At 43.7% G+C, this 25,179-nt stretch overlaps 1 protein-coding gene across 1 annotated transcript in view; it reads left to right on the top strand.

Moving 5' to 3' along the window:
- Positions 1 to 18,289, top strand: part of rab28 (RAB28, member RAS oncogene family) — a 29,630-nt gene extending 11,341 nt beyond the window's left edge. The window contains exons 4-7 of the mRNA XM_071900308.2: positions 776 to 905; positions 12,012 to 12,115; positions 12,309 to 12,386; positions 16,404 to 18,289. Coding sequence (XP_071756409.1) covers positions 776 to 905; positions 12,012 to 12,115; positions 12,309 to 12,386; positions 16,404 to 16,496 — 405 coding nt within the window. The 3' untranslated portion in view covers positions 16,497 to 18,289. The remainder of the gene's footprint in view (positions 1 to 775; positions 906 to 12,011; positions 12,116 to 12,308; positions 12,387 to 16,403) is intronic.
- Positions 18,290 to 25,179: the final 6,890 nt, after the last annotated feature.

The following is a 25,179-nucleotide window of genomic DNA, read 5'->3' as shown; positions in this document are numbered from 1 at the left end:
CGGCCTCGCGTGTTGTGACATTGCGTGTCCGCTGAACAAAAAGGAGCAGACACCCCTTCAGTGCAGAGACACAGTGTTGCTGCATCATGCAATCAAAGTAGATATATTTACCTTGGCTCGCATTCATTTCCAATCCTTTTCAAATAGCAAACGCTGAGCTGAACGAATAGCTGATTGTTGTGCTGTGTGATTATTTTGCTTGAATTATGCCATCGGCTCTTGTATCTACTGTTTACTTTTTGATTCATTTCTGTGTACATATAAACAGCTCCTTCTGGTGTGTGTGTTCGCTCAGACACGGTTCTCGCTTCGTGGCGTGACTGCTTCCTTAATGCTTACAGTGTTGAGGATTACACAGGGAGGAGGAGAATGTCTCCGACCACAACTTAAGTCCTTCATTCATTAGCTTAGACAGTAGATAACCCAACCTCACCCCTATTCTACGGCGAGTTTGTGCTGACAAAGCTGGGAACTGTCACGTTAAAATGCCTTTATGTGAATCTACAAAGTCTGACACTGGTCATAACAGTGTTGAGCTGCCTCAGATTATGTGTGAGTGAGTGTGTCCCCTTCCCTATCTTAACTACTCTTAGAAGAGGAGCAGTGCCACCTACTGCTCGCTTGCACGCTCAGTATTCATGTTTTCGAATATGAAGTAAAAACGAAACCGCATGCTCGTGTGTATCTCCCAGCGGGTGAATGTAAATATAAGGTGCTTGACTGAGAGTCCGATGACCGAGTTGACGTCGTTCCGCCGTCCTTTTTCCCGATGCAGGGGGTTCTCCTGGTGTACGACATCACCAACTACCAGAGCTTTGAGAACCTGGAGGATTGGTTCAGCATGGTGAAGAAGGCCAACGAGGAGTCTGACATCCAGCCTGTTGTCTCGCTGGTAGGGAACAAAAGTGAGTATTGCACACACACACACACACACACACGCACACACACATGCACACACGCGCACCCACACAGGTTCCTCGTCTTTCATCCACTCATGAAAACACCAAGCAGCAGTGAAGCAGCAGGAGTAAAGAGCAGAAACTCTTTATTACAAAAACACACTTACTGTATAGTGCTGTGAAAAACTGTCCCTTTTAATTCTGCAGTCTGTAGAGTTTGGAAATTTCAAAAGCAGTTGTGAATGAATGCAATGCAATTTTGGTTATTTTATCTGTTGAAAGGAGTATTAGACATTTTTTTTTACAATGATATATATATTTAATTTCACATGTCTGTGTTTGTGTGGAGGAGTGAGTGTTTGATGATAACTGATCTGTGCGATAAGCCGATTGATAAGAGAGTGAGGTTTTGGAGCGATGGGAACGCTGATGTTTGCGCGCTCTGGGGAGTGACTGACGATGATTTAAGATCCCCGGGCCAACGGACCCAGGGCACCGCTTATCTGCACCCCCACCACCCCACCCAGTCAGTACCCGTCTGGCCCCCCCCCCCGGCCCAAGCCTCCGCTCCTGTCCCGTAGTCGTTGGGTAAGGAGAGGAGAGGAACTGGACGATAACCAGACAGCTCTCCTCCGACCGCTCCCCCTATCAGCCCGCGCCCATCCACCCACCTCCAAAATAAAGACTAATAATGATGACTCTTTTTAAACATCCCCTTGACAGATGTGGAGTCGTGGCTGCCGCCGTGTTATTGTAAAGCGAGGCGTCGGTGTGTGTGTGTAATGATGACTGTCCACCTCAGCGGCGGTGATAAACGGTCAACAGAGTGGTGCCTGCACACAGGAAGCTCTCACTAATGTTACTCAACATGGACCATAGGTCATGGTTTAATTCGCCTGTCTGGAGCGGATTGTCTTGTCTTCGCATCCGTTGCATCTCCTAATGCCCCGGCTTTAACGGTGGGCGCCTCTGTATTTAGGCTAGGTTTTGGGTGTGTGGGTGAGTGTGTGTACTGTAATATTTAAGTAGTGTACATCCCGCTGTCAGGAACCCCCCCCCCCCCCATCCCTCCACCCCCGCGCCCCTTGCGCAGTCATTCTCCCCCTAATGGCTGTATTGCTGAGAATGGCCCGTGTGTGTTTTCTCTGCTCCTACAGGCTGAAAAAAAGAAAAACAAAATCCCACACAGATTGCCCTACCAGGAGCAATCAATTACCTTGCGAGACTTTATGAATCCCTGAACCCTCTCACGGACTCCTGTTTTTTTCAGGGGGCTTGAAGAGAGAGTTAGTCTAGCTATCTAGTGGGAATTGCCCACACAGACATTTCTGTTTTAGTTTCTCTTTTTTCCCCCCTCCCTCCCTCCACCCTCTCTCAGTCTTTTGCGAAGGAGCCTCTAACGCTTTTAAGCATCGCAGCATTTTTGTTTTTTTTCCAACTCGGGTGCCCGGCACGCATTTACAAAGAGTCGGGCATAAGAATACACAGCATTCTTTTGGGGGTAGTGTTGAGATTTCTTTTAAATGGTTCCCATGGAGTTGGACGGAGTGAGGTAACATGTTTGTGACAACTGAAATAGAAGTACAGACATAACAAGGAGCTTATAAAAACACTATCAGCTCCATCCAGATTTATGTCTCTGCGAGGGCTTGTCTTTGGGGAGATTCTTGCTCTTGACCCCTCAGAAATGTTAGTGTTGTTTCCAGTTATGATCTTTATTTATACACCTTATCGACATCCCCTTATGACCACTGGTTGTAGATGGCCTGTGCACAGCAGTGCTCATCTCAGGTGCTGGTTAGAGCAGGAAGAGTTATACATTCACAGATGATGCATAACGCACGCACTGAAAGACCCGTTACTGTGCTTTAAAATCTTTAATGCTTCTTTATTGCATCTGCAAATGCGTTGAATTAGCATGGATAAGGCTACAATCAAATGCAACTCTATTAGGCTTATTTATGTATGCTATTGGATACATTCAAGCTTGGATATCCAGAAGTACCCCATGCCTGCCTTCTAGTTTAATTTGAACACTCTCTTCATTATCCACTGTACCGTAATTGAGCCTGTGGACCAGACTGATTCATTAATGATGCTGTCCCCTCCTCTCCTTACCCTGGCCTGACTGCCCTCCTGTGCCATGTCACTGGTAGGGAACAACCTCTCCTTTCTTCAGCTTAGCATGGCCGGCTGGGGTTAAGTGTGCTTGTTAAGCACTGGTACGCTGCACCCCCTTGCCCTCCACATGCTGCCCAGAGCCTTGTGTTAAATAATGGCACCACTTGTAACAATTCAGAGAGGAAACCAATGAAATATTTTATTGAGGGCGCACATGTGTGTAGACAATTACTTATGCAAGCACACACACACACACACACACACACACACACAGATGTGTACGCACACGTGCGCTTGGGTATAGCGACGCACTCGTGGAGTTTCTGGGAACACATGGGTAATGGAAGAATGCTAAGCTCTTGGTCTGTCTAAACATACTATAACTGTTTATTACAGTGCAGCCCAGTGTAACGCCGTATGGTACACAGGATCCTCTCAAGAGAAATGTTGGCTTGTTGCGCAGTCATCTCCCCCGCCGCTCGAGTGTTTCGTTTTTAGTAGGGCAACGCAAGTGTGTGCTGTGTGTTTTGAAAGGGCTTTAAAGGATAAATTCTGTTGCTCTTTGCTTAACAGCTGCATTTGGACTATCGTTGACTGTTTGTCTTTTAGATTAGAGATTGTCTGAACTCACTGACTTAAAAAATATGGTATAGTGTAAGCAGTCCAAAAGGCTATTTTGGACCTTTTCTGTACAAATTATTTGTATTACATGAGACCGCCATCATTTTAAACTTGAAATTCATCATTACTGGTTGAAGTTAATATTTTAAATTAGGGCATATATTTCTCTGTAGGCATTAGGCCTGTGCACCCTTTCCTCATTCTGTCGTTTATCAAACCAATTTGTTTTTATTAAGAGGGGATCACAGGACCCCTGTTCACTCCCCACCCATCTCCCTTCTCATTGCTAGCTCCGTCTCCCTCAGGAACTCCAGAGCATCCATCATGGGCTCCCACAGCCCTTATTTGGGTGACTTAAATGGGTTCAGTTCTCTTAACCCCTCCTCATCACTCATGGCTTTTTGCACGGAGGTTCTAACACCGTTCACTGCCGATCCACTCCGGCCTGCCATGGGAAACGTTCCCCTCTGCAGGGAGATAAGGTCCCCGCATACAGAGAGTTTGTACACTCAGTGTCTCTCTCCTGCCTTTCTCTCCCTCTCTGTTTCTTTTTCCCTTTCTTTCTTTTCCACGTCTCTATCTTGCTCCATCTCTCAAACACACTCGCACATTCATTTTCATCCCTGTGCAAACACTAACTCTTTCACTCACACACTCAGACCTACTCTTAGGCTTATCTCTCACATGTGTGGACTAACACTTCGGCTGTTAGCTGCCTTTACTTACAGTAATGTCTTTTCATTGGCTCTGTGTCCCTGTTGTGTTAAACAACATGCGTGTGTTTGCCTTCTGCACGCTACGGCAGATCTCTCCGCATACCGTTACCCGTCGCACTTTCTCTCTCCCCGGTCTTCCATCCAGCCATGAGAAAGTTAAAACGAAACGTGGATCTCTCCAAACTCTCGATTCTCCTGAAGCATGCCCTTGCCACCAACATTGTCGGTCTTGAGTTGTTTGCCCTCTTGGCAAGGCCCAGGGTGGAGCTGAAGCCTTCCCCCTCCCCAGCTCCCTCACCCCCGTCACCTCCCTGCCCCTGTAAAGCTGCCACAGTTCCTGTCTGTTCAGTGTAGGCCTGCACATTTCTTAATAGAGAGATGCTCAGAAGTCCAGGAGCGCAGAGGAGCTCAATGCGCTTCTGTTTTTGGTTTAGCTCAAAAATGTTTTTCCTGGCTCAACCCACTCGTACTTAGGTCCTCTTACAACAAACTAAAAGGTCCTAATTGCCCCCAAGGGAAAGGTTTAGCCACAATAGACATGTGGTGGGACAAAAGCCCAGTACTCTTACCCCAGCACCCCCCACCCCTCCCCAGATAGAAGGGATGCACACGTCAGCAGTGTCTGTGTTGCACTGTGGGGAGGGCGACCACAGGTTCGACACCGTAAAACATTATATATACAGTATATAGACCCAGTAAGGCATGGTGCATGGTTGGGTAAAGATCTGGAATGTTTACAGTATACAGCGAATCCAGTGGTTCCTGTTTCTTTTCACATTTTATTAAAGGGAAGGGGTCAAAATGGACGTGTGTATCAAATTTGTTGAGTAACCGCATTGACTGTAGTGGGCTGTCTTTCTGGAGGTCTGGGAAAGATGGCAAGTAGAGATTCAGGTTACATCGAGGATATGGAAGCATGAATGAAGAATTACAGCTGTATTACACTGTGGCCAATAAGCCAATGTTAGTTGGCCGATAGGTGGTGTTTCCCACATGGGGCAATGCAATGGGTGCCAATCTGGTACTCCATACAGATTCAAATAAATAAGATTTAATTGCAACTACTATCTGACCCAGCTCTGCTCCTTATTCTCATCTCTCTTGACTCCCATGCCTGTTGAAACATGGAAAGTCCTCATTCATTTTAGCCATCCATAAAGCAAATATTGTTGCACATGCAGTAGATGATCAGTCTTCGGATGCCTTCTTGTGTGGTAAGTCATGGGCCATTTGAGTTGCACAGCACAGCTTAGCCACCTGACCTGACTGCAGCCTGGAACCCTCATCATGCTCAGGCTGCACTCTGTACTTTATTCCTTCGCTGCTCCACAACATTGATATGGAGGAATTCCTGGAAGAGGCCTTGCCGACACAGGGTTGGGTCGGCTAAATGACCGATTGATCTGGATCCACATGCATCGTATAGAATTTTGTGTGAAACATCAAAATGGGTTTTCTTTCCTTGTTGCAAAATCCATTTTTTGTAGTGTGAAATATGACATCACTGTCTTTGCACCCTATTCTTGCTTCAGGTTTTAATTTGGATAGTGTTTATTCAGGCAGTCGTGAGCAGAACGCACAGTTCGCTGCTGTGGCTTTAACTTGAATATGTAGGCCAGCTCATGAGGAGACTTTGTAATTATAAATTGACTCATGGAGATGCGACATGTACAATTACGAAGGCTCCCCCGTGCTTCATATGATTATTATGGCTCATAGTTACACTGCTGGCTCACAGTGGCGTGTATTACTGCTCGCCCATAAAAGTCCACTTAGTTTAACAGCGACAGGAGAGCTCGGAGGACATGGCCAGTGAAACCCCGGGCAGCGTCTTGTGCGGTCGGCTCAGAACTGGGCCTTTTGTTCACTTTTCATGGGTCCTGGGAGCCCGTTAACGCAGCCGGCGAGGCCCGCGGCCCCCGTGTTTTACTGTGGCAGTGACAGCCAGGCACTCCCACTCTCTCCCCGCCTGCACGGCTACCGCTGGACGCTCGCTGTTTTACATCCCCTCGCCGAGGAGGAGGACCACGCTCGATGTTGTTTTACTGGCCGCTGTAGAGTATCTGATTATGTTTTAAAGTGTGAGTGTGTGTGCGTGCGTGCCTGCGTGTTTGCCTGTGTGTGTGTGTGCCTGCACGTTCACTTCACGAAGAACGATCAGGTGACAAGATGAGCTGTGATCAATGAGCTGTCGACAGAACACTTCTGACCTAGTGGAAAGCTGGTCCCCTGACGGTCCCGGCCCGTTTTAGGCCACCGGGGCAGGGGCGCCGGAGCACAAAGAGCGCTCTGTCTCTGTCAGGATTCCCCCAGGACTCCTGCACGGGCCCCGCTCACCTCCACAACACCAGGCTGCAGCACTTCATCCGTCTGTACTCACTCTGTCCTCCATGTCATACAAAAAAGACTTGATGATATTATTTACTCACCCTCAAGCTTTAATATGCTGGCATTAATTACTTCTGCTTCCGCCAACGATGGCATCCTGATAGATCCAGGTATACAAAATCTGAAGTCATTAGTAGCCTGTGGGATTCGCTAATGATTGATGAAATATTATGCAGCTGCAATGATGCTGAAATTCTATTTTGCATTATTGTAGGGGCCAAAAGTAATATTTAAATAATTTTCAGTTTCAGGAGCTTTTTGCATTAAATTTAGATGTTCCAGTCCTCAGAAAATAAACATTGCTTACTGTAAACAATACCTACACTGTTAAGGTCTAATAAAATCTACTAGAGTACCGTTTGCCTGATTACTTCATGACTTCTGAATGACTGCATAGTGTCTTAAGAGTCAAGAAAACAGAACGGCTTTTTCTGTAATATTTTGGATAATTCTTGTCCAAAGACAAAATTGAACCAGGAACTAGACTATAGTCTTTTTTTGAAAGGGTAAAGTAGTAGTAATTGTTTGCTTTTACATTGTCCTGTCTATGATTTTTTTTTTTTAATAGACGGAGAGGCTTATGCTGTATCATGTGTTTAATGCAAAACCTAAAGCAGTAAAGCCCCTCTCATTTCATAACATCCAGCTTTTATGAGCTCTTTCCATGTCATGTAAACCAGTTGGACCCAATCATTTAAATGTTTCACATGAATTCCACTAGTAATTTTGTTTTATTGGCCACTTATGCTTACAAAGCTAAATTAATGTCTAAATCGATCAAACATCACATATAGAATGATTCATGATATTTTTACTGATTTTGTAAGGTTGTAAAGGTTTCCTCGTCGCTTGTACTAGAAAGTTTAAGAGTAAATAAAATGTCACTTCCAATTAACCTGATATATTCTATATCAAATGTTGGGGTGGATGAATGAAAAACTTAAACTGCGGCAAAATCCATCTGTCAAAGACTCCCTTCATTGTAGCTCAACATGAAGGCAGATGTTACTTTTTTAATTTGTATGAATTCATCACACAACAGTTGATTTCTAATTTTTAATTTTATTTGTACAATTATTTAATAGTTTAGTTTAGTGATGGGATATATTGCAAGACAACACCGGAAATGCACTAGGAAACATGGACACAGGGCTACACCACCTTTTTTGTGCCAGGTACTCATTGTAATGCAGGTGAATTGGACCTAGAGAGGGATTCATTTTATGGAATACAGAGTTAAAGGGGCATACCACTAAATTACAGCTTTAATATATGTTGTCAGATCCTAGGAAAGCTTGATCTGTTAGTGAATATTTAATGCAAGATGGGTTTTATTCTGACCATAATCTGCAGTGTTTCACCAATGTACAGCTCCATGTATAATGAGTTTGCAAGAGGTTACTATAGAAATAGAAAGAATAGATAGAAAAGGTTACTGTGAACTGTGACATTACCCAGGATGCTTTCAAGGCATGAGGGCACTTTTTCTGCTTCAGACCTGATGACACTGTTCTCATTTGGATGGTAAAGTTTTACACAAACTGTACAGTATGAGCTCACAAAACCAGATCCCTATTCATTGTCAGGAGTAGATGTTTTTAAACTGAGTGGTACACAGTGAACAGTTTGTTCAGACGGGGGTGAGGCCTTTCATAGCTTAGACTTTAAACTGTTGGAGTTGGTTTGATACTCTTTTCCCTCACTATACTGTCTGAGTTGGTTCTTGGTTGTCATTGAGGTGAAAGGGAGGGAAACCCTCTTAACAGGTCTTTCAGGCGGAGTGTGAGGTAATGTTGGAAGTGATAGGTTCTCCCCTGGGGTTGATTAGGCTCAACCCTGCAACTTTCACTAATGGGATATGACCCCTCAGAGCCCCGAGTCTCAGACAACACACACACCCCACCACCACTGCCACACTCAGACACATAGACACACACACAAACCACACATTCCACCCTCAGCCCCCATACTCCCCATTGCACCAACTGCTGTTTAGTTTAAATGAGGCTGGCGGCAATTAACTGTGTTATGTCAAGCTTATTCTCTGGCTGTTGCTCGCTCGATAAACTCTTCCACTTGGTCCCCAGCAGTCGACTCGGTGGAACAGTAACTAGGTGCCTGAGTTATCGCTGCATGGTTTTAAAAGCCCTCAGCGCTGAGGATCACACGGTGCAGTGTTGGATTTCAGGCTGGTTAGAAAAAGTATTGGCTTATTGTTTTGCCTGAGCAACGTGTTGGGAGGAAGGAAAAACCCACCGTCAGAGACTCTTTCACTGTTGGATAACATCAATCTATGAAGTTCAGTGCATTGTAGGAGTTATGTTTTTTTTGGTGTAGCAACATCCCTGTATGATTCTTGAAGGTCGGTATAAAATGGTGAGTCTATGAAGAAGCACTTGTTTAATTTTGAGGGACTGACACCAAACTGCTGACTGAATTTTCTACTATTAAACTCCATTGTAGCTGGGCTGGAATATCTCAATATGACGTCACATTGTGTACGTTTGGCCAGTTATCCACAGGAATAAAAAAAAAAGAAAGTGGGTCAATAGCTGTTTTTTAAACAGTGTTAAAGTGTTTTGGTGTGGATTTTTTTTTTCTCTTTAAGGGGTGATTTTAACCTGTTGTTGTGTCTAAGAGATGCTGCACTCAAAAATGGAGTGGTACGACTTCATTTCAGACATTAGCAGTTGATGCCCAATATACTCATCAGGGAGGGTGGCACAGTGTAGAGCACAGAGATATTGATTGGTTTAAAAAAACATGTGCTAGGCAGATTTCACCCAACCTCCTTACTAATTCCAAATTTTCAATGACTTCAAAATAACCTCCTGGGTCCAGGATAATCAGGTCCACCACTGAGAAGTTTCTTTCCACCAAGGTGATAAGTTATCGTCCGCACTGACACTAACTTGTGGGGAGGAACAACATCCATATTTTCTTCCCGTTTGATTCTGTTCCCATTTATGTAGTGGGTCAACACTATAACAAATTAACCAGTTATTTACGGTAAAAGCCTGATTCATCCTACAGATATTAATCTCCAACTGTTGTCTTGCAATTCACCACAGTGACAGGCAGACCTTTTAAATAAACACTCATGGTGACCAGAGCGAGGGAGGGCTATCGCTCTTGACGAGTGATGATCCCTTCCACTATCTCTATGCGCTCGGAGGCCTAAACAGTTTATTTCGTGTTTGCAGTCACTTCCTAAGGGGTAGTTAAGCTGATGTACAGTTTGACAGAAACGGAGGGAAACCAGATCATCGGAGGAAGATTGTTTCGACCTGATAAGTAGAAATGGGTACATTAGGGAGAAAAATGGAGCAAAACACTAAAACTGTGGGATTAGCCCTTATATTCAGTTTACACAGACAGATGCCACATGCTGCTGAAATCTACTGTGAGAATGTATGTGAACCTATTATTTTGTGACTAAAGGAAGCAAGTATTTGTTCCCGACTGATGTATAAGAACATGTACAGAATTTGGGAGTCTGTTTTTATATATAGCAGAGTTCTGTTTTAATAACCGTGGCAATTTGCTTCGCCTTCACATAACAAAAATTTCAAGTGATTGTCTGACAGACGACCTCACTCCATAGCTTTAGACTTTTTATTTTTTGATACATAATGTATTTTTTCTGCTGATAATTCTGAATTGACCCCCACCTCGATGCATATTACCCACAGAGAAGATTCACTTTTGCTTACATGTTTGTTACGGCAGCACAAAGAAACGTTACTCACTTGGACACATCATGGGTTTTACTTACAGTAACCCGCCACTCTTCCTCTGCTCCCGAGCCAGTATGTTAATGTTGGCTAATCTGACTGTGACACATGATTGATAACCTTTCCCAAGTGTGCAGGATCCAAAGGATTAGCGCTGTTTACTTCTAGTAGCATGCTGGGTACCTCCGCTCTTAATGACTGGAATTAATAACCTGCTGACGCCTATGAGACAGCTATGTTTATGTATGGGCAGAGACGTGACAGTCTGCTCTGGACGTTGAGTAGATGTAAAAGTGTCTGCCCTTGACCAGAAAGGTTTGTGTTTATAAGTCACTTATGGTGATGGTAATATTCTTTTTAGTCTAAAATGAGTCTTACCAAATGTGTTTTTTTTGTCTCTGTGGATTGGCCTTTCACATTTTTGGGTCATATGACTTACCGAGATATTAATAATACTGTAATACTGGAATAAGGCAGTGTTTACATTTCTCCCTTGCTCTGTATCTGTCTCTCTCTTTCTCTGCTTCTCTTTTTCTCCCTCCCTCCCTCATACACACATACACACACACCAAGGGGCATGAGAACAGGGTAAATCCTTGACAACTTGAATAAAACCTCACACAAAGAGTAAAACTCGGGGGGACGAGAGAAACGCAACACCGTACAGTAGCGTGACCTCCTCCAGCTACCATAGACACGTATGCACCAGATACCGGGCGTGGCCGCGTTGTCGCACAAAGCCAGAAATAAAGAGGGAAGCTATTGCTTTCAGCACCAAGACCCCCGGGTGACCTTCCCCAGCGACCCCGGCATGACCCCATAGTGAGGAAGGGAGAGAAGCAAAGCGCCTGGTATCACTGCACAGGAGTCGAATGCACAGGGACGCGACCACAATAGCTAGAAAGGAAGGCGCTGTCATTGTGCGCTCGTAGTAAATCAGCGTGAAGGTGACAGACCCAGTTCTCGGGCCCATGTGCCCACCTGCTTCAATATGCCGGCGTACTAATATGTCAAACTGTTTTCTCCGGCTACATTCTCACACTGAGTGTAGCCTGAAGTCTTCGGTCATCCATGCATTGTTGGGCTGGTTTGTCTGTTTCAGGTCAAATAGAGGTAAAGGTGCATGGCTTCAGGGTGGAACTGTACTAGTCCTAGGCTTACACTGTGGAATGTGTCACATCAAGCTTTAATACAGATGGGAATGGAAGCTTGAGGCCACTGAATTGATCATTTCCACCCTCAAACCCCCTGAGGTGACTTCCTCCATAAAGTGAAAAATAACAACTAATCTCTGGACACAGAAGCTAGATTTGAAAGCAGCATAACAATTGAATTATGCTATTTGTTCTCCATCGGACAGCTTGTACACTAGGCAGATCCTTTCCATCTTAACTCAAGTGTAAACTGTTATCTTTTCTGTTTAGGTCCAGACATGTGACAGTTAACCCCGCGAGAGTGCCGTATAACCCCATACGAGTCCTGTTCTATCTGTGTAAATTTTTCTGACATGTCACGCTGCGTTTTGTCCACAGTCGACCTGGAGCACATGAGGACAGTGAAGGCTGACAAACACCAGCGCTTCTGCCAAGAGAACAGCCTCATCAGTCAGTTCGTATCGGCCAAGACGGGGGATTCGGTCAGTACCAGCTAGCTCAATAAGTCACATCAGAAGTGTTGAACCAACTAGAGAAAAAAATCACTTTTAAGATAACAAACGGGCAGAGTACAGAATGATTTATCTGATCTTATATCTCCTCTTGTTCTGTTACATTTTCGACGTCCATTTCTCTCATCTCTCCCTTCTTCTTCTTCTTCTTCTTCTTCCTCAGGTGTACCTTTGTTTCCAGAGACTGGCAGCTGAGATTCTCGGTGTGAAGCTCAACAAAGCAGAGATAGAACAGTCCCAGGTGAGCCATAGTAGTCTCAAGGTCTTTCTCTCAAATTTCAGCAAAATTCCTATGTAGCTGTCTCAGAAGCCACATTGCATCTTAAATGTCTTCTTCGCTCCAAACCGGGATGGAAAGTAACATCAGCTGTTAGCCAAATGCTGTCAAATGAGCCTACAATTACAACTGACTGGTAAAATAGTGAAAGTGGCTGATGACTTCTTCAGTGGCCTTTCTCCTAGCATAACGCGTAATGCGATGCCTAAACTTAAGGGAGGTCACAGGGAGTGTGTTAGCCAGGTCAGCGGAGGTCACCACACACTGTAAAGGACCTTTTGTTGCGTAAACATCGGCTTGTTATGTCTGCCTCCTGTGATGGTCTACCTGCCACTGACACTGCCCATCTGTAAATAGACCCACGTTGACCACATTAACGCGTGAAGTCAGGGGTTAAAGGTAGGCAGTCTTGAGGGCGAGAAGGTTAGGATTGGCTTTCTGATTTATTTGGTTTATCTCTCACCATCGTGGCCGAAGCAGGGTCTCTGCTCGCCAGCCAGACCAAAGTGCCCCATGGTGGCAGCTGTAGGATTTACAGGGTCACCTCCCCCAGAAGCATTAATCCTGGGTCTGATATGACCGGTTGGAGCCACACTGGCTGGGCAGCGGCTGATGAGCCCAGGGGCTATGGAGAGGTCAGGACCTCAGGAGAAGGGAGAGCGTGTTATGGAAGGACCGGCCACATTCTCAAGCCCCTCTCCGCTGCTGTCGACAAACAGAAAGTGACCATCGACTAATGAAGCCATCCATCTACTTTCCTCTTCCTCACCTCCCTTGATAGCTGCCTCAATAAAGCAAAGTGCTTTAATCCAGGCTAATCAAGCAGGGTGAGTGGCTGGATCCAATCTGCCTGTCAAGGAGAGAGGTCAAGACCAGTTGACCGAAATGCAGAAAAACTTGAAACGAGTGTGTTTACATGAATTACATTGATTATGGATGCAGAAGGTCTGATACATTTCCGTGGAAAGAACAGCATAATTACCACATGAAGTTAATTTTTTCATTGTGTTAACTTGGTGGCCCTGGCTCACAGCAGAAAAGTTGGCTAGTGGACTTCAGTCATGAGTGGTTCGTACTGAATGGACTTACCAACCTCACTTGCTCCTTTCCGCCTGTTCTCGTTCAAACTAGGCTGGCCTTGCCTGCTTGAAATAAGGAAACAGTACATTTTTGGCAAATTACGGAGATAAGCTGCTGCCTTTTTCATCAGACTTTAACAGTCACATTCAGTAGGCCTAATGATTTTGTCTACAAAAACATATTTTAATTGGTCCTTTTTCCCATTGGTCTTACTAAAAAAAGACAGCGTGCAAAAAGTCTTAGTTGAACACAAATAAACAACCAAACCTTCAATTTGGGTTGTTTACATAAAGCCTTTTAAGCAATTTGTTAAATGTTGCCTTCACTTAAATTGGTTTACAACAATAGTCTTGATACATTTTAGAATATTTAAGGCAAACAGAATAATTGAAATTTGAGGCCACAAATTCACATAATCTATGAGTGTTATGTCAACTTTTTACAACATCAAGCACCCATTAACCATGCTCATGCTGCCACATTATACAAACATTTTGATAGTATTATTGCTGTAATAGAGACTGGGCAAATGTGGAAGCCTCCACTGCACTATTGAATGTACTGCATTCAGAAGGCTTGAGGAGCATGACCTCCGGAAAAACAAGAAAACTAGAAAAGCGCATAAGTTTGATTCATTTAGACGTCCTGACTCAAATATACTGGTACAACAAAAAGAAACAAAGTCCTACTATGGCAACCAAATAACCAAGTGTAGCTGGAAGAGTATACAAAAGTAACAGCTACAGCCAAACATTTAGCAGCATCTGTGGTGGAAACATCTAGATGCTCTTATACATTTCATAATTCATTCCAGGTTCGAGGGGTGAAGAGGAGATTGTCCAGTGACCTGTCCTTGTTTTTTATATTGCTGGAGATGTGAAGGAATGACATACTGACTTTGCGTCATGGATGTGGAGTTGAGGCTTTGAGCAGGTCATGGCTCCGGGTCTAGCTGGAGGGCTAGCGCAGCCTCATTATCAGCTGTCAGGTTTAGAGGGCTTAACATGAGGGTCGCAACCCCTGACAGTATTATATCTGCCTGGGAGCCCTCTCCGTCATGGTCCTCTGTCTGCTGGATCAGATAGCGCGGCCGCTGATCACTCACTGACTCCGACACCAGGCTTCGGCAGCTCGTTAATCAGACAGCCAACCAGGACCTGGGATTCAGCCATGTGGTCTGTTCTTCACTGGTTGTCCAGCCTAGAGACAGCAGCCTGTTGCACCACTTACACTTAGGTTCAAACGTAGGCCAGTTCGAACTGAAATTCCCACTCAGTCCGAGCCTACGCATTCCTAAAATTTTAACGGCTGCACCAACAGAAATGGTTCCAAGGTAACCATAAGTTACAACTTACAGTATAACTTACACCGATCCAATACTAGGTGTAGAGTCTTCTGTAAAATAGCCATAGGATGACACATGACAAAAATGTCAAAACTTGCAGGAGGACCTAGAGGAACAAATACAGTGTGGTTTACATCGGCAAAATGAAATTAGATCAATTTTCCACCCTATTAGTGATGGGGGGATTACAGTAGGCCTAGCTGTGCTTTTCCCCTGTTGAAATGAATGGTTACACTACCTGATGTCATTCCTTTTGTCTGTATTAGTTACATCTAGTTGTATACATATATTTATGTCTGTGGTTACTTTGTTTAAGCTTCATCTACTTAGTTGTCAGATGTTAGAATATCATTCCACGAGGATGACTAGTCTCCTGTAGCTCTGCACATTGATCTTCTGTTGTCTTGTGGTAATCTACTAGATAGAAAATTCACATATGAATCTCATGCTATATTCATTTTTTTTCAGTCTATTTCTCACATTTCTTTTTCATTTCTCTCACTCCATGACCCTCTCCTCATCCTCTCCTATCCATTTCTTCACCCTACCTTGCCTCGGTCTGCACACTTTTCTCTCTTATCGTCCTCTCCCACACCTCTATCCTTATCCTCTACCTTTTCTATCTTTTTTTTTTTATCCCTCTACTTCCCTCCATCTCTCCACTGCTCTGATGTGTTGAACGCTGCTCAGAGGATCGTGAAGGCTGAGCTGGTGGACTACCCACAGGATGAAGGCCCTATTAGACAAGAGACCAGCCAGCAAAGCAAAATATGTTCTGTTCAATAGTTGGAAGTATGTCTGCACAGCCAGACAGATATATTTCGGTATATCTGTCAGAGTCTTAGGCATAAACGGTAGCGTTGTCCTTTAAAGTAGTCATGGTAGTGGTAGTGTGTAGTGCCTGTGGTTTAGATTTAGTAGAGAAAGTAGAGAAAGCCATCAGGCTAGTAGAACCTAATCACACTGTTACTGTTGTAGTTTTAATCACAGAGGTGACAGAAATATGCTAAACCTCTCTTAGGAATTCAAACTATTTTGGCGGGTTGGTGGAGCGCGATCCAGTGAGGAAGACTTGGCCCTCAGAGTTCATGATGGTATCAGACCCGACCCCGGTTTGACCTCCGTCCGGCTCACGATTGGCTTAGGGTGCACAAACGTTTTGACATGGAAGGCCAAGGGCTGAAACATTGCGTGGATGTTGAGCCGTGTGCCAAAAAATGTGAATAAAAAATGCTTAGACATTGTTTATTTAGAAATGGAGCGTCTTAGGCTTTATGTCGTCAAAGTGCTGATTGTATTGCGTTGTAATGAACAAGTTATTTCAAATATTGTTACAAAAGAATGTATTTTCACTCTTTGGAAGTGCGAGCTCCACATTGGGTGACCCTAAAGATGATAAACCCTTTTTTGAATTTAACAGTTGAGTATTTTAGCACTTACCAGTAGTAACAAACACTACTGGTGCTGACTAGACCTTTTGTCCTGATTGTTGTGGCAGCTTTTTAATTCTCTCTCTGTGTGTATTTTTTTCTCTGTGTCTGTTTGCGTGTTTTCAGCGTGTGGTGAAGGCAGACATTGTGAACTACAGTCAGGACCCTGTGGCCAGGACAGTCAACCCCCCTCGCAGCTCCATGTGTGTGGTGCAGTGATACACCCCACCCTCCCTCACACACACACACACACACACACACACACACACATACACACACACACACACACACGCACAAAGCTGTCAGTTAAAATGTCTTCAACCAGTATTCGTTTTTTGGGGTTTTCGGGGTCACTGGACCAAATACTACAAATTATAAAGACCTTAATGTGTTCTCTGTGTTTCTGTGTGAGTTGTATGAGACGAAGAACAGACTGTGTAGCGGTTTCTAGGCCCAGTTTGGATATTTAGCAGAAATGATTTTTTGGGTGGTGTACCAAAAAGAAAAACGGAACCTCAGTCTTTTCCAGTTTACACACAGTTATCATTATGTTTCTCTGGTTCATCTTGGCTTAAAACAAAAGAAAAAAAAAAACGAGTCCTATTTTATACCATCTTCCTCATTTATTTCTGTAAGTGATCGTTTCATTGTGCGTTGCTATGAAGCTGGTTTCTCCAGGAGGAAGAAGACAGATCAGTCACTGTGGTGATCTAAAATATTTTTGATATATACTGTATAAATATATTTTCCTCTGCCATCGCTGTTAGGAATATTCTGTTCAATGTTTGGATATGCTACAGTATAAGGTGACACCATCCACACCTGCCAAGTCCGCCTCTGTCCCCGCAGCGGGTGAGTGGGATTCTGGGTAGCAAAACAGAGAGGTGAAACCAGGGGGCCGTCTCATAGGATTCATTGTTAAATGCTGGATGTGAAATCAATTGATGGCTTTTATGTCTACGGTGCTCTCCCCCGTTTTACAGAAGGGAAATGGGTGTTATAGAACTGTAGTCGACTGAAATGAATTTCTGTTTTCTATTTGCCAATTAGGGGCTTGCTCTTAGCAGTGCTGTGATGTAAACTGTGTAGTGTTATTTTACATAGAAATGTTTTGATTTTCCATTCTTTTGAAGAAGTTGTCATTTAATTTTAAATCCAAAAGGACATTTTTTTTTATGCTTTATTCTTCAGGTTATATCCACATTAATTGCATCTCTCAAATAGTATCAGCTTTCCCCATATTATTATTATAGAGTGTATGTTGCATTTTCTCTGCGTTTAATACATATATAAATGATTTAGGTGTATATTTCCACACTATGTGATATTCTGGGGAAATCCTTATGATAGAGGACAATTCAGATGCTGTATTAGTGTTGATAAGATAGATGAAAATGACTCAGGAAAAGCCTGAGTGTCAAGCTGAGCAGCTGAAACATAACAATCTATTAGAGGTCTCTACATAGCCTTATTCAACTGTCCGTTATAGAACAGAAGTTTGCATTGAAGAATGGCTATGATGCATAAAATGCTTCATAGGATCTTCGTTTTGACCAAATAGCCTATTTTAATAGCCTATTTTACAGTATGTGTATCAGAGGGGTAATTATATGCAGAAAGAATTGTCATATTGTGTCTTTAAGTGAATTTGTCAAAATATTTTCTTTGGATCACTGGTGTACTGAGGATGTCAATACTGGACCACAGACTACAGAATACAGGTTGACATGGTGGGATTTGACTTGGTGTCCACCTTTATGTCCGCCACATGTGTAAAACATGTATTTGTACGATAAAAGCCACCTGCATTATATGTGGAAGATCTCGATTTCAAAGCTGTCAAGATCTCCTCTCATTGACCGGAAAGCCTCAGATTGCATCCTATAACCTGTGGTCATGTAAACAAAATGTCAGAGTTACAGAAATTAAGAATGTACACTTTAAAGTGAATGTTTAGTGGACATTATTCAACAGCACACATCTTGTGTTTGTAAATAAAAATGCTACATGGAAAACCAAAAAAAATGTGTAGTGCCTCTGTGAATATGGAATCTGTTTCCGATCTTCTTCTTTGTGCACTGTGGTTCAGTGTTTTGAGATAATTCATTTCACTGAATAAGCCAATACATTTAGTTTGACTAGTATTGTTTTCCCAAAATACCAGATCTTTGACTGTGTGCAGGCCTTCTCATCACTCAACCTTTGTTAGTCGCGGCGCTGTCTGAAGTTAGCGGTATACTGTGCATGGGTCTAGGTTTCATTGCCATTTTTCACCCCATGTTGATAACACAAACCGATGGAAACAGGCCCTGAAGGTGCTCAGGTGAGCGGAGGATGACGGGAGCTGGACTGTAGCCGATGAGGGCATCGCAGATTAAGGATCCATGTGTTGAAATTTAAGCATAAGAACTGAAACTTGACCACCCCGGAGATCCCCCTCTATACAGGCTAACCTAAGTCTCCGAACGCTAATGAGGCACCTGGTCTTTGTTCAGTAAATCTTCACTGAAACGGGCCCTAAATCCACTCCGGACAGATGATACAAATGCCTTTATAAATGGTTGTAAGCTGTATTAATTAATCACTTAAATAGTCCAAGCTTTTGTTGCCTCCACAAAACTATAAGAGGGTTTTTGGTTTTGAGTTTAACCTTTTTTTTTTTTTTGCTGAGTCAATGTCACTGAAACCAACCCGGTATTTAGGAGGATTAAGAGCATTTGAAACCACAGAGACAAACAAAACAAAGACAGTATCTTTAATGTGTTTTACCTCGGTCCAGGTGTTGGTCGGTGTGTGTCCGTCTGGCCGCCGCAGAGCCACTACAAACAACACCGAAACCTAATGGAGAGTCAGGCAACGCAGCTGGGGTCATTCCAGCACACGTGCATTGTTTCGCTCGAGTGGACGTCTTAGGAATTGTCTCTGCTGAATTTTTGTCAAGAGCTGTCACCAACGCTGACAGGCGAGACTTGCCCTTGGCTTTGCTGCTGTTTAGACAGGTGTTTTTGCAAAGAAAACAACTGCAGCCCGTTTCCAGCTTAAAGCGCTCACAACAGCGACGTTCCCCTAAAAGATGGAAGGAAAGAATATCATTGCAGGGATAAAGCTCGGGAGGGGTGAGGCAGAGCTTGACAGATTGGCGAAAGTCAAAAGGGGGAATTTGCGTCGAAATGAATTTGTCTACCTGTTTCGTCTCGGTGGTTCCCTGTGAATCGTTTTTATGTGTTGGTTGGTTTTGTGTTTGCTTACTTGCAGTTTGGGTACACACACACCAGTGAGGATGAAAAAGTAAATAGACAAACTGCATGATGTACTTTTTAATATTTAGTTAACCACTGTGACACATTAAATCTGCATACTACTTTGTCGTCTAAGAATAAATTTAAGTTTATTAGGATCCCCATTAGCTGTTACAATTGCAGCAGCTACTCTTGCTGTGGTTGGCATAAAACAAAATACAAATAAAAATGGAGACAAAACAAATAACATAAAAAATAGACTAATATAAAATGACAAAAATAGAGTTAACAAAAGTCTTGGTCCCCCATTAAACCAAAACAAAAACAGTTCTTTGCCCCAAAGCCCCCAAAGCTTTTTCCCTCTTCTCTCTCCTGCATTTTCTTAAATTCAGTGGGCACAAGTTTTTTTTTTTAATATTCCTCTTTTTTTCCCCTCTTTCCTACTCTTCCTTCCCTGTCTGTGTTTCTCATTGCTGAAACTGTGCGATGACAGTCTGAAAACCACACACGACAAGTTGGTAAGAGGGCCATAGTTGTGGGCAGTGTTTTTTTGCGGGCAGAACGGGGCCAACACCCTCGTGATTACCCACTCACCCTCTTCCGTTTTCCACCTGCGCAGAGTGCCAGACCCACAGCGTTGAGGGAGTAGGCAGGACTGAGTCAACCCCTCTGATGAGCTCCAGTCCCCCGGTCCCCACACTGGCTCCTATTCTCTGTTACGGCCCGGCAGGAAGAGGAGTGACAGGCAGGGCAAGGCGAGGTAGGGCCCACGCTGGGGCAGAGCTGGCACCCGGTCACTCAGAGCGGCGAGGTGAGCCAGCAGCGCTTCGTTCCCAGGGTATTTCCGAGGAGCTGCTCTCGTCTCTTGTCTGTGGGTGTTACTAAGTGTGTGTGTGTGTGTGTGTGTGTGTGTGTGTGTGTGTACGAGGATGTGTGTCAGGACAGGAGATTGTGATCTGAGAACTCATGCTGTGGATATTCGGCTTGTTTAGACAGACCGGACTGTCCTCGGAGGTGCCGTGTTTCTGCTCCAGCTGAAAAGCACATGATTTATTTTAGGGGCAAAGGATGTGGGCATTCGGAGGGGTCATATTTATAGTCCGTTGGTCTGGTGGGAAGACCTGCCAGTAAAAGCACAGATTCTGAAAAAGAGGCACGGGGACAGAAAACTGAAAGTCTCCCTCTCTTTGGAGGGCATGGATGAATGCTATTTTCAGTGGGCTGTAATGAATAGCACTTAAAAAACTGAATAGCTCTTGTATCAGATTTTAGGTCCAAAGTATTGAGGGGAACAATGAGAGAGGAATAACAAAGCAAAAGCCTCTTTACAGGGTGTGTGATATTCATTCAATCTGACAAAAAAAAAAACTGTGGCACTGTAGATATGTTGAGATTAAAATTTATAGACTTCCATTTAACAAATCAATTGTGGAGCAATGCTCAGATTTAAAGTAGCCTAATAATCTGTGACATTTTCATATAAATGAATTTTTGTTTTGCTGCTTTGTATTGTCAGTTGATAATACAATATTGATTCGACCTATACTCAGTTCATGAAAGCTTTTACATTTGCTCTTCTAAACAGTCGGTGTCAGGAAAAATCCTCTGGCACACAGGAAATTATGTGTTTTACATTTGAATAAATAGAAGAAGAACTGGGTAGTTTGCATGAGCAGCTATAGCCACTGTGGCTGAACAGACAAAGAAAAGAGCGCCACCTACAGAAACTCAAACTTCATCAACAGTAAATCCAAAGAAAAAGACGTCACAGTCCCGCCTACACTGTTTGATTGACGGGCGATCTCTGGGAAGTGCAGTGCAGAAACACCACAACAACGAGTGCTTAGTACCAAAGATGTCACCAAAATAAAAAACAAGAATCTCGCGGATCATCACTTTAAGATAAAAATGTGTGTGAGCTGATAGACAAGATAAGGAGACGGTGCATGCGCATGTGTGCAGGCTACAGAGAAAGTCCCATCCCGTCGGAGCGAGTGATTAATGAACACGGTCTGTTCTCTGCTGATAATTGAGATCTCTTCTTACTCGCAGGCCTGCATGGATCGTGTGCTCGATAAAAGATCTCTGTTAGGAGGAACCACAATGATATCATCACAGAGAAATGACGGTAATGATCCAACACCTGGGCACTTATCCACTTCTCAGCCGCCTGAATTCGGCCTGTGCCATACCTCAACAAAGAGAGAGTTACTGGGTGGGACCAGAGTTGGGTGTCACTACTTACCCCATCAGTTAGAAGATAAATATACTGAATAAAAGACTGAATGCGTCCCGTGAAAATATCAGCAGCGAGGCAGATTACAAGGTCATTACTCAAATCTGCCCGTCTCTGTCTCTCTTGCTTTGTGATTCCTCCCTCATTGTTCACCAAAATACTTTGGATCCAAAACCTGATACGAGAGCCATTCAGTTTTTTAAGTGCTATTCATTACAGCCCACTGAAAATAGCATTTATCCAAAGACGACACTTTGTGGCTTTTCAAAAGGCTACTTAGGAGATACGGCAGGGTTTGGAGACACCGAAAAGTGTGAATATGCACATAGACGCTCCACTGCAGCACTTTTTGAGGTGGGAAACTATGGCTCTGGGATTAGGTTAATGCTTCTATGGAGAGAGAGAGGGGTCATAGCCAAAATGAATTGGACACTATTGCTAATTACAGAGGGTATATCCCTTCTGGATTTGTGGAGGTATGCTAATTCCATGTTCGCCGGTACCTCAAATTATGTCCCATTTCACTTGCGACAGAGTGGAACTTTCACTCCATATTTGACTGGAAAATTCATTCGGTATGCTGGAGCGTCTGAGAGAGACGGTGCTGCTCGGGCCTCAGCGGCCTCTGAGGAGAAACAATGGTGTTTTAAGGATGATATGCTAGACAAGTTCCTATTTATTGACATCCGTGAGTGACGGCTTCAGGTGTCCATTTCTCTCCCGGGAAAACCTCTTAAACCAGGAAAAGGTGTTGAATTGTGTTGAAAATGTGCGGCCTGTCTATCCGGTCTCTTTCCCGAGAACAAAAGGTACAGGAATATCTATTTTTCCTGCAGGTGTTGCTGGGAAAGTTGTGTTTGATGATGTATATAGAGGCTAAATATTGTCGCTTTCGGGTGAAAACCTTGTATCTTGTAACTTTTTGGGAAAGCAGCCTTGTTTTTAGTCCATATAAAGAAATTATCCAACTGCACACTGTGAGGCTTTGCTGACATCTTTATTTTTCTCACAGCATTTGCAAAAGGCTTATAAAAGGAGTGACCAAAGTGTTTCTCTTGTTTCCTCAGGTTTGCTTATGGCTACTCTTCAGCCTTGTTTTTAGCTTGACGGCAATGTGTTTTTGACATTATCCGGCAGGTTTTGATATGTTTCTTAAGCCGAAGAGGTTGAAGAGTTGAATGGAGCTTTGCAGTCAACTGAAGTGACTTACAAGGTTTTCATGATTCTTCTGAAACATAAAGTTGAACAAATATTTTCTGTAATGAAGAAAATGCTAATATGTCTCGGGCAGCTACACTTGCATAGGTTATTTCAAGCTTCGATTTCAACCAAACTCTTTTAATCAATCTCTGACAGAGAAATTGTCTTTCCCCTCCTCCTGGGAGGTCAGAGGTCAACATCTACAGAGCAGCGTCCCTGGAGCTGGTAGGGGTTCAGCGTCTTGCTCAAGGACACTTCAGCAGGGTGGATTTTTGCTGTCAAGGGGAATTGAACCCAGGCCTTCTGGTTGAAGGACAGTCTAACTAATCACTGCCCCCCCCCCCCCCCCCCCCCCGCTGCCCCAGCCAACAACAATATATAGTCAAATGAGAGACTGGCACGTAACACAGCAACACCGAAATGTTTTAAATCACGGGATTTTTCTTGAAATGTTTGAAAGAAATGTTTTGAGACAGTGCTTGGGTCATTTCTTGGTGGTAACAGACAATGTTCTTTCACTGCGCCCCGATCCTTGGATTGCGAGTAACAAAAATTGTATGTTGGAAAATGTAGCTGCCTCATATTGAGAAGCACGAAAGCATTGACATAATGCGAGGTGACGTTAGAATTCCTTTCTCTGTCCAACACAATGTGGGCAGTGTGGAAAACCTGGATGGTGTGATTTTTTTCAGAGTATCCATCACAGCTTCACAAACCCTTCAGGTCTCACTTATAGTACACAGTACTGTTAATCAGAACCAGCCTTTTCTGGGGATCTAAGGTCATCAGCACAGGAGAGGAAATTATTGATGGAAATAAAGGTGCTGGGCCAGACCTAAAGGTTCCCTCTTACAGACCTGGTAGATTTGGAGTTTCTAGACAGGCGGCGTTACGAACAAGGCAGAGTTGTTCACGTCTGATTTAAGGGCTGCTTTTGTCATGGCGCGGGCCAACGAAGGGCTCATGCTTTTGTTGGCTGTTTAGTCTAGTTCCATTTCTTGACCTGCATTGAAAATCCACTAAAAGTTAATAACTCTTTAATGTTTTCTTACTTTGAAAATAGCCTATTGAGAGAGTGGAGCCCGTGATTTACCGACTTCAGCCACTTGAGTTGCACATCAGGAATATTTTTTCTCTCTCCTATGTTATAACATATGAAATCATTTACAGGTGGCTACTAATTCACAGTGATCTGTCAAACCGTTTTAATCAAGACATCGAGCCATTACAAAACGTGGTGACATTGCGTGTGTGTCGAGGCACGGCGGGCCGCCATAATTTGGAAAGAGAAGTGCCATAGAGAAAAGTGTCACAAAAGAAGAAAGGGAGCCGTGAGGGTCATGTTCCCATGTGCAGGCTGTTGTGTGAAGTGTCTGGTGATTGCCAGGCTGTTCTGGGGATGCTGCTGGACAGGGAGGTGAGAGGCAGGTTAATTACTATACTGAGAGGGGAGGGTGAGATGCTTTACATAGCCCTTTGTGGCCTGCGGTCTTGGGTTTCCAGCGTGGGGAGGTGCGAGCAAAGGGTGGTGGCGATGATGGCAAAGGGTAAGGCTGCACGGGCCAAATCCGTCCCAGGGTCACCCCATCGATCATGGATGACAGAGCGGAGCCGCGGCTCCCAGGTAAAAAACATGCATTTACATTCTCAGTCATACTGTTACGTGCGCATGTGCAGGCACAGACACTCAGAATAGGACAGTGCATGGGAAGTCTTTGTAAATCTACATTAATATCCAGTTAAAACCAATAGTTCCCAGCAAAAAAAACATGTCCAAGGCAGTCTTTGTCATTGCATAAATCAAAAACATTGCACCAATATGTTGCAGCCTAGTCTGACCTTCATGGGGAACAATGCACAGCGAAGGACAAAAACATATAGGAAGCACTATAGGTGAAGTCAGACCTGCTATGAGGTCACATGACCATTAGGTGACAAAAAATACAGATATACAGTGCATAAGAAACTGAAACCAGATGGAATCATAGTCATTTTTTATCTATTCTTGCCATATGAAATAAAGGCTTTTTAAGTTTTGCAGTGAGAAACTGTGCCTTGGATATTTTCTCCTGGTTTTAACTGGATCTTAATGTAAATTTACAAAGACTTCCCATATATTGGCCTATTCTGACTCAGCTGTCATCTACATCCTAACAGCAGCTGGTCATTCTGCACTAAGGAACCAGTCACACTTTATTTGGATAGCCCGATGCTGATACTCACCTTA

Source organism: Centroberyx gerrardi, chromosome 16 (assembly GCF_048128805.1).
Source record: "Centroberyx gerrardi isolate f3 chromosome 16, fCenGer3.hap1.cur.20231027, whole genome shotgun sequence".
NCBI classification, from domain to species: Eukaryota; Metazoa; Chordata; class Actinopteri; order Beryciformes; family Berycidae; genus Centroberyx; species Centroberyx gerrardi.
Note: the sequence above shows the minus strand (reverse complement) of the source record. Positions and strands in the feature narration are given on the sequence as shown.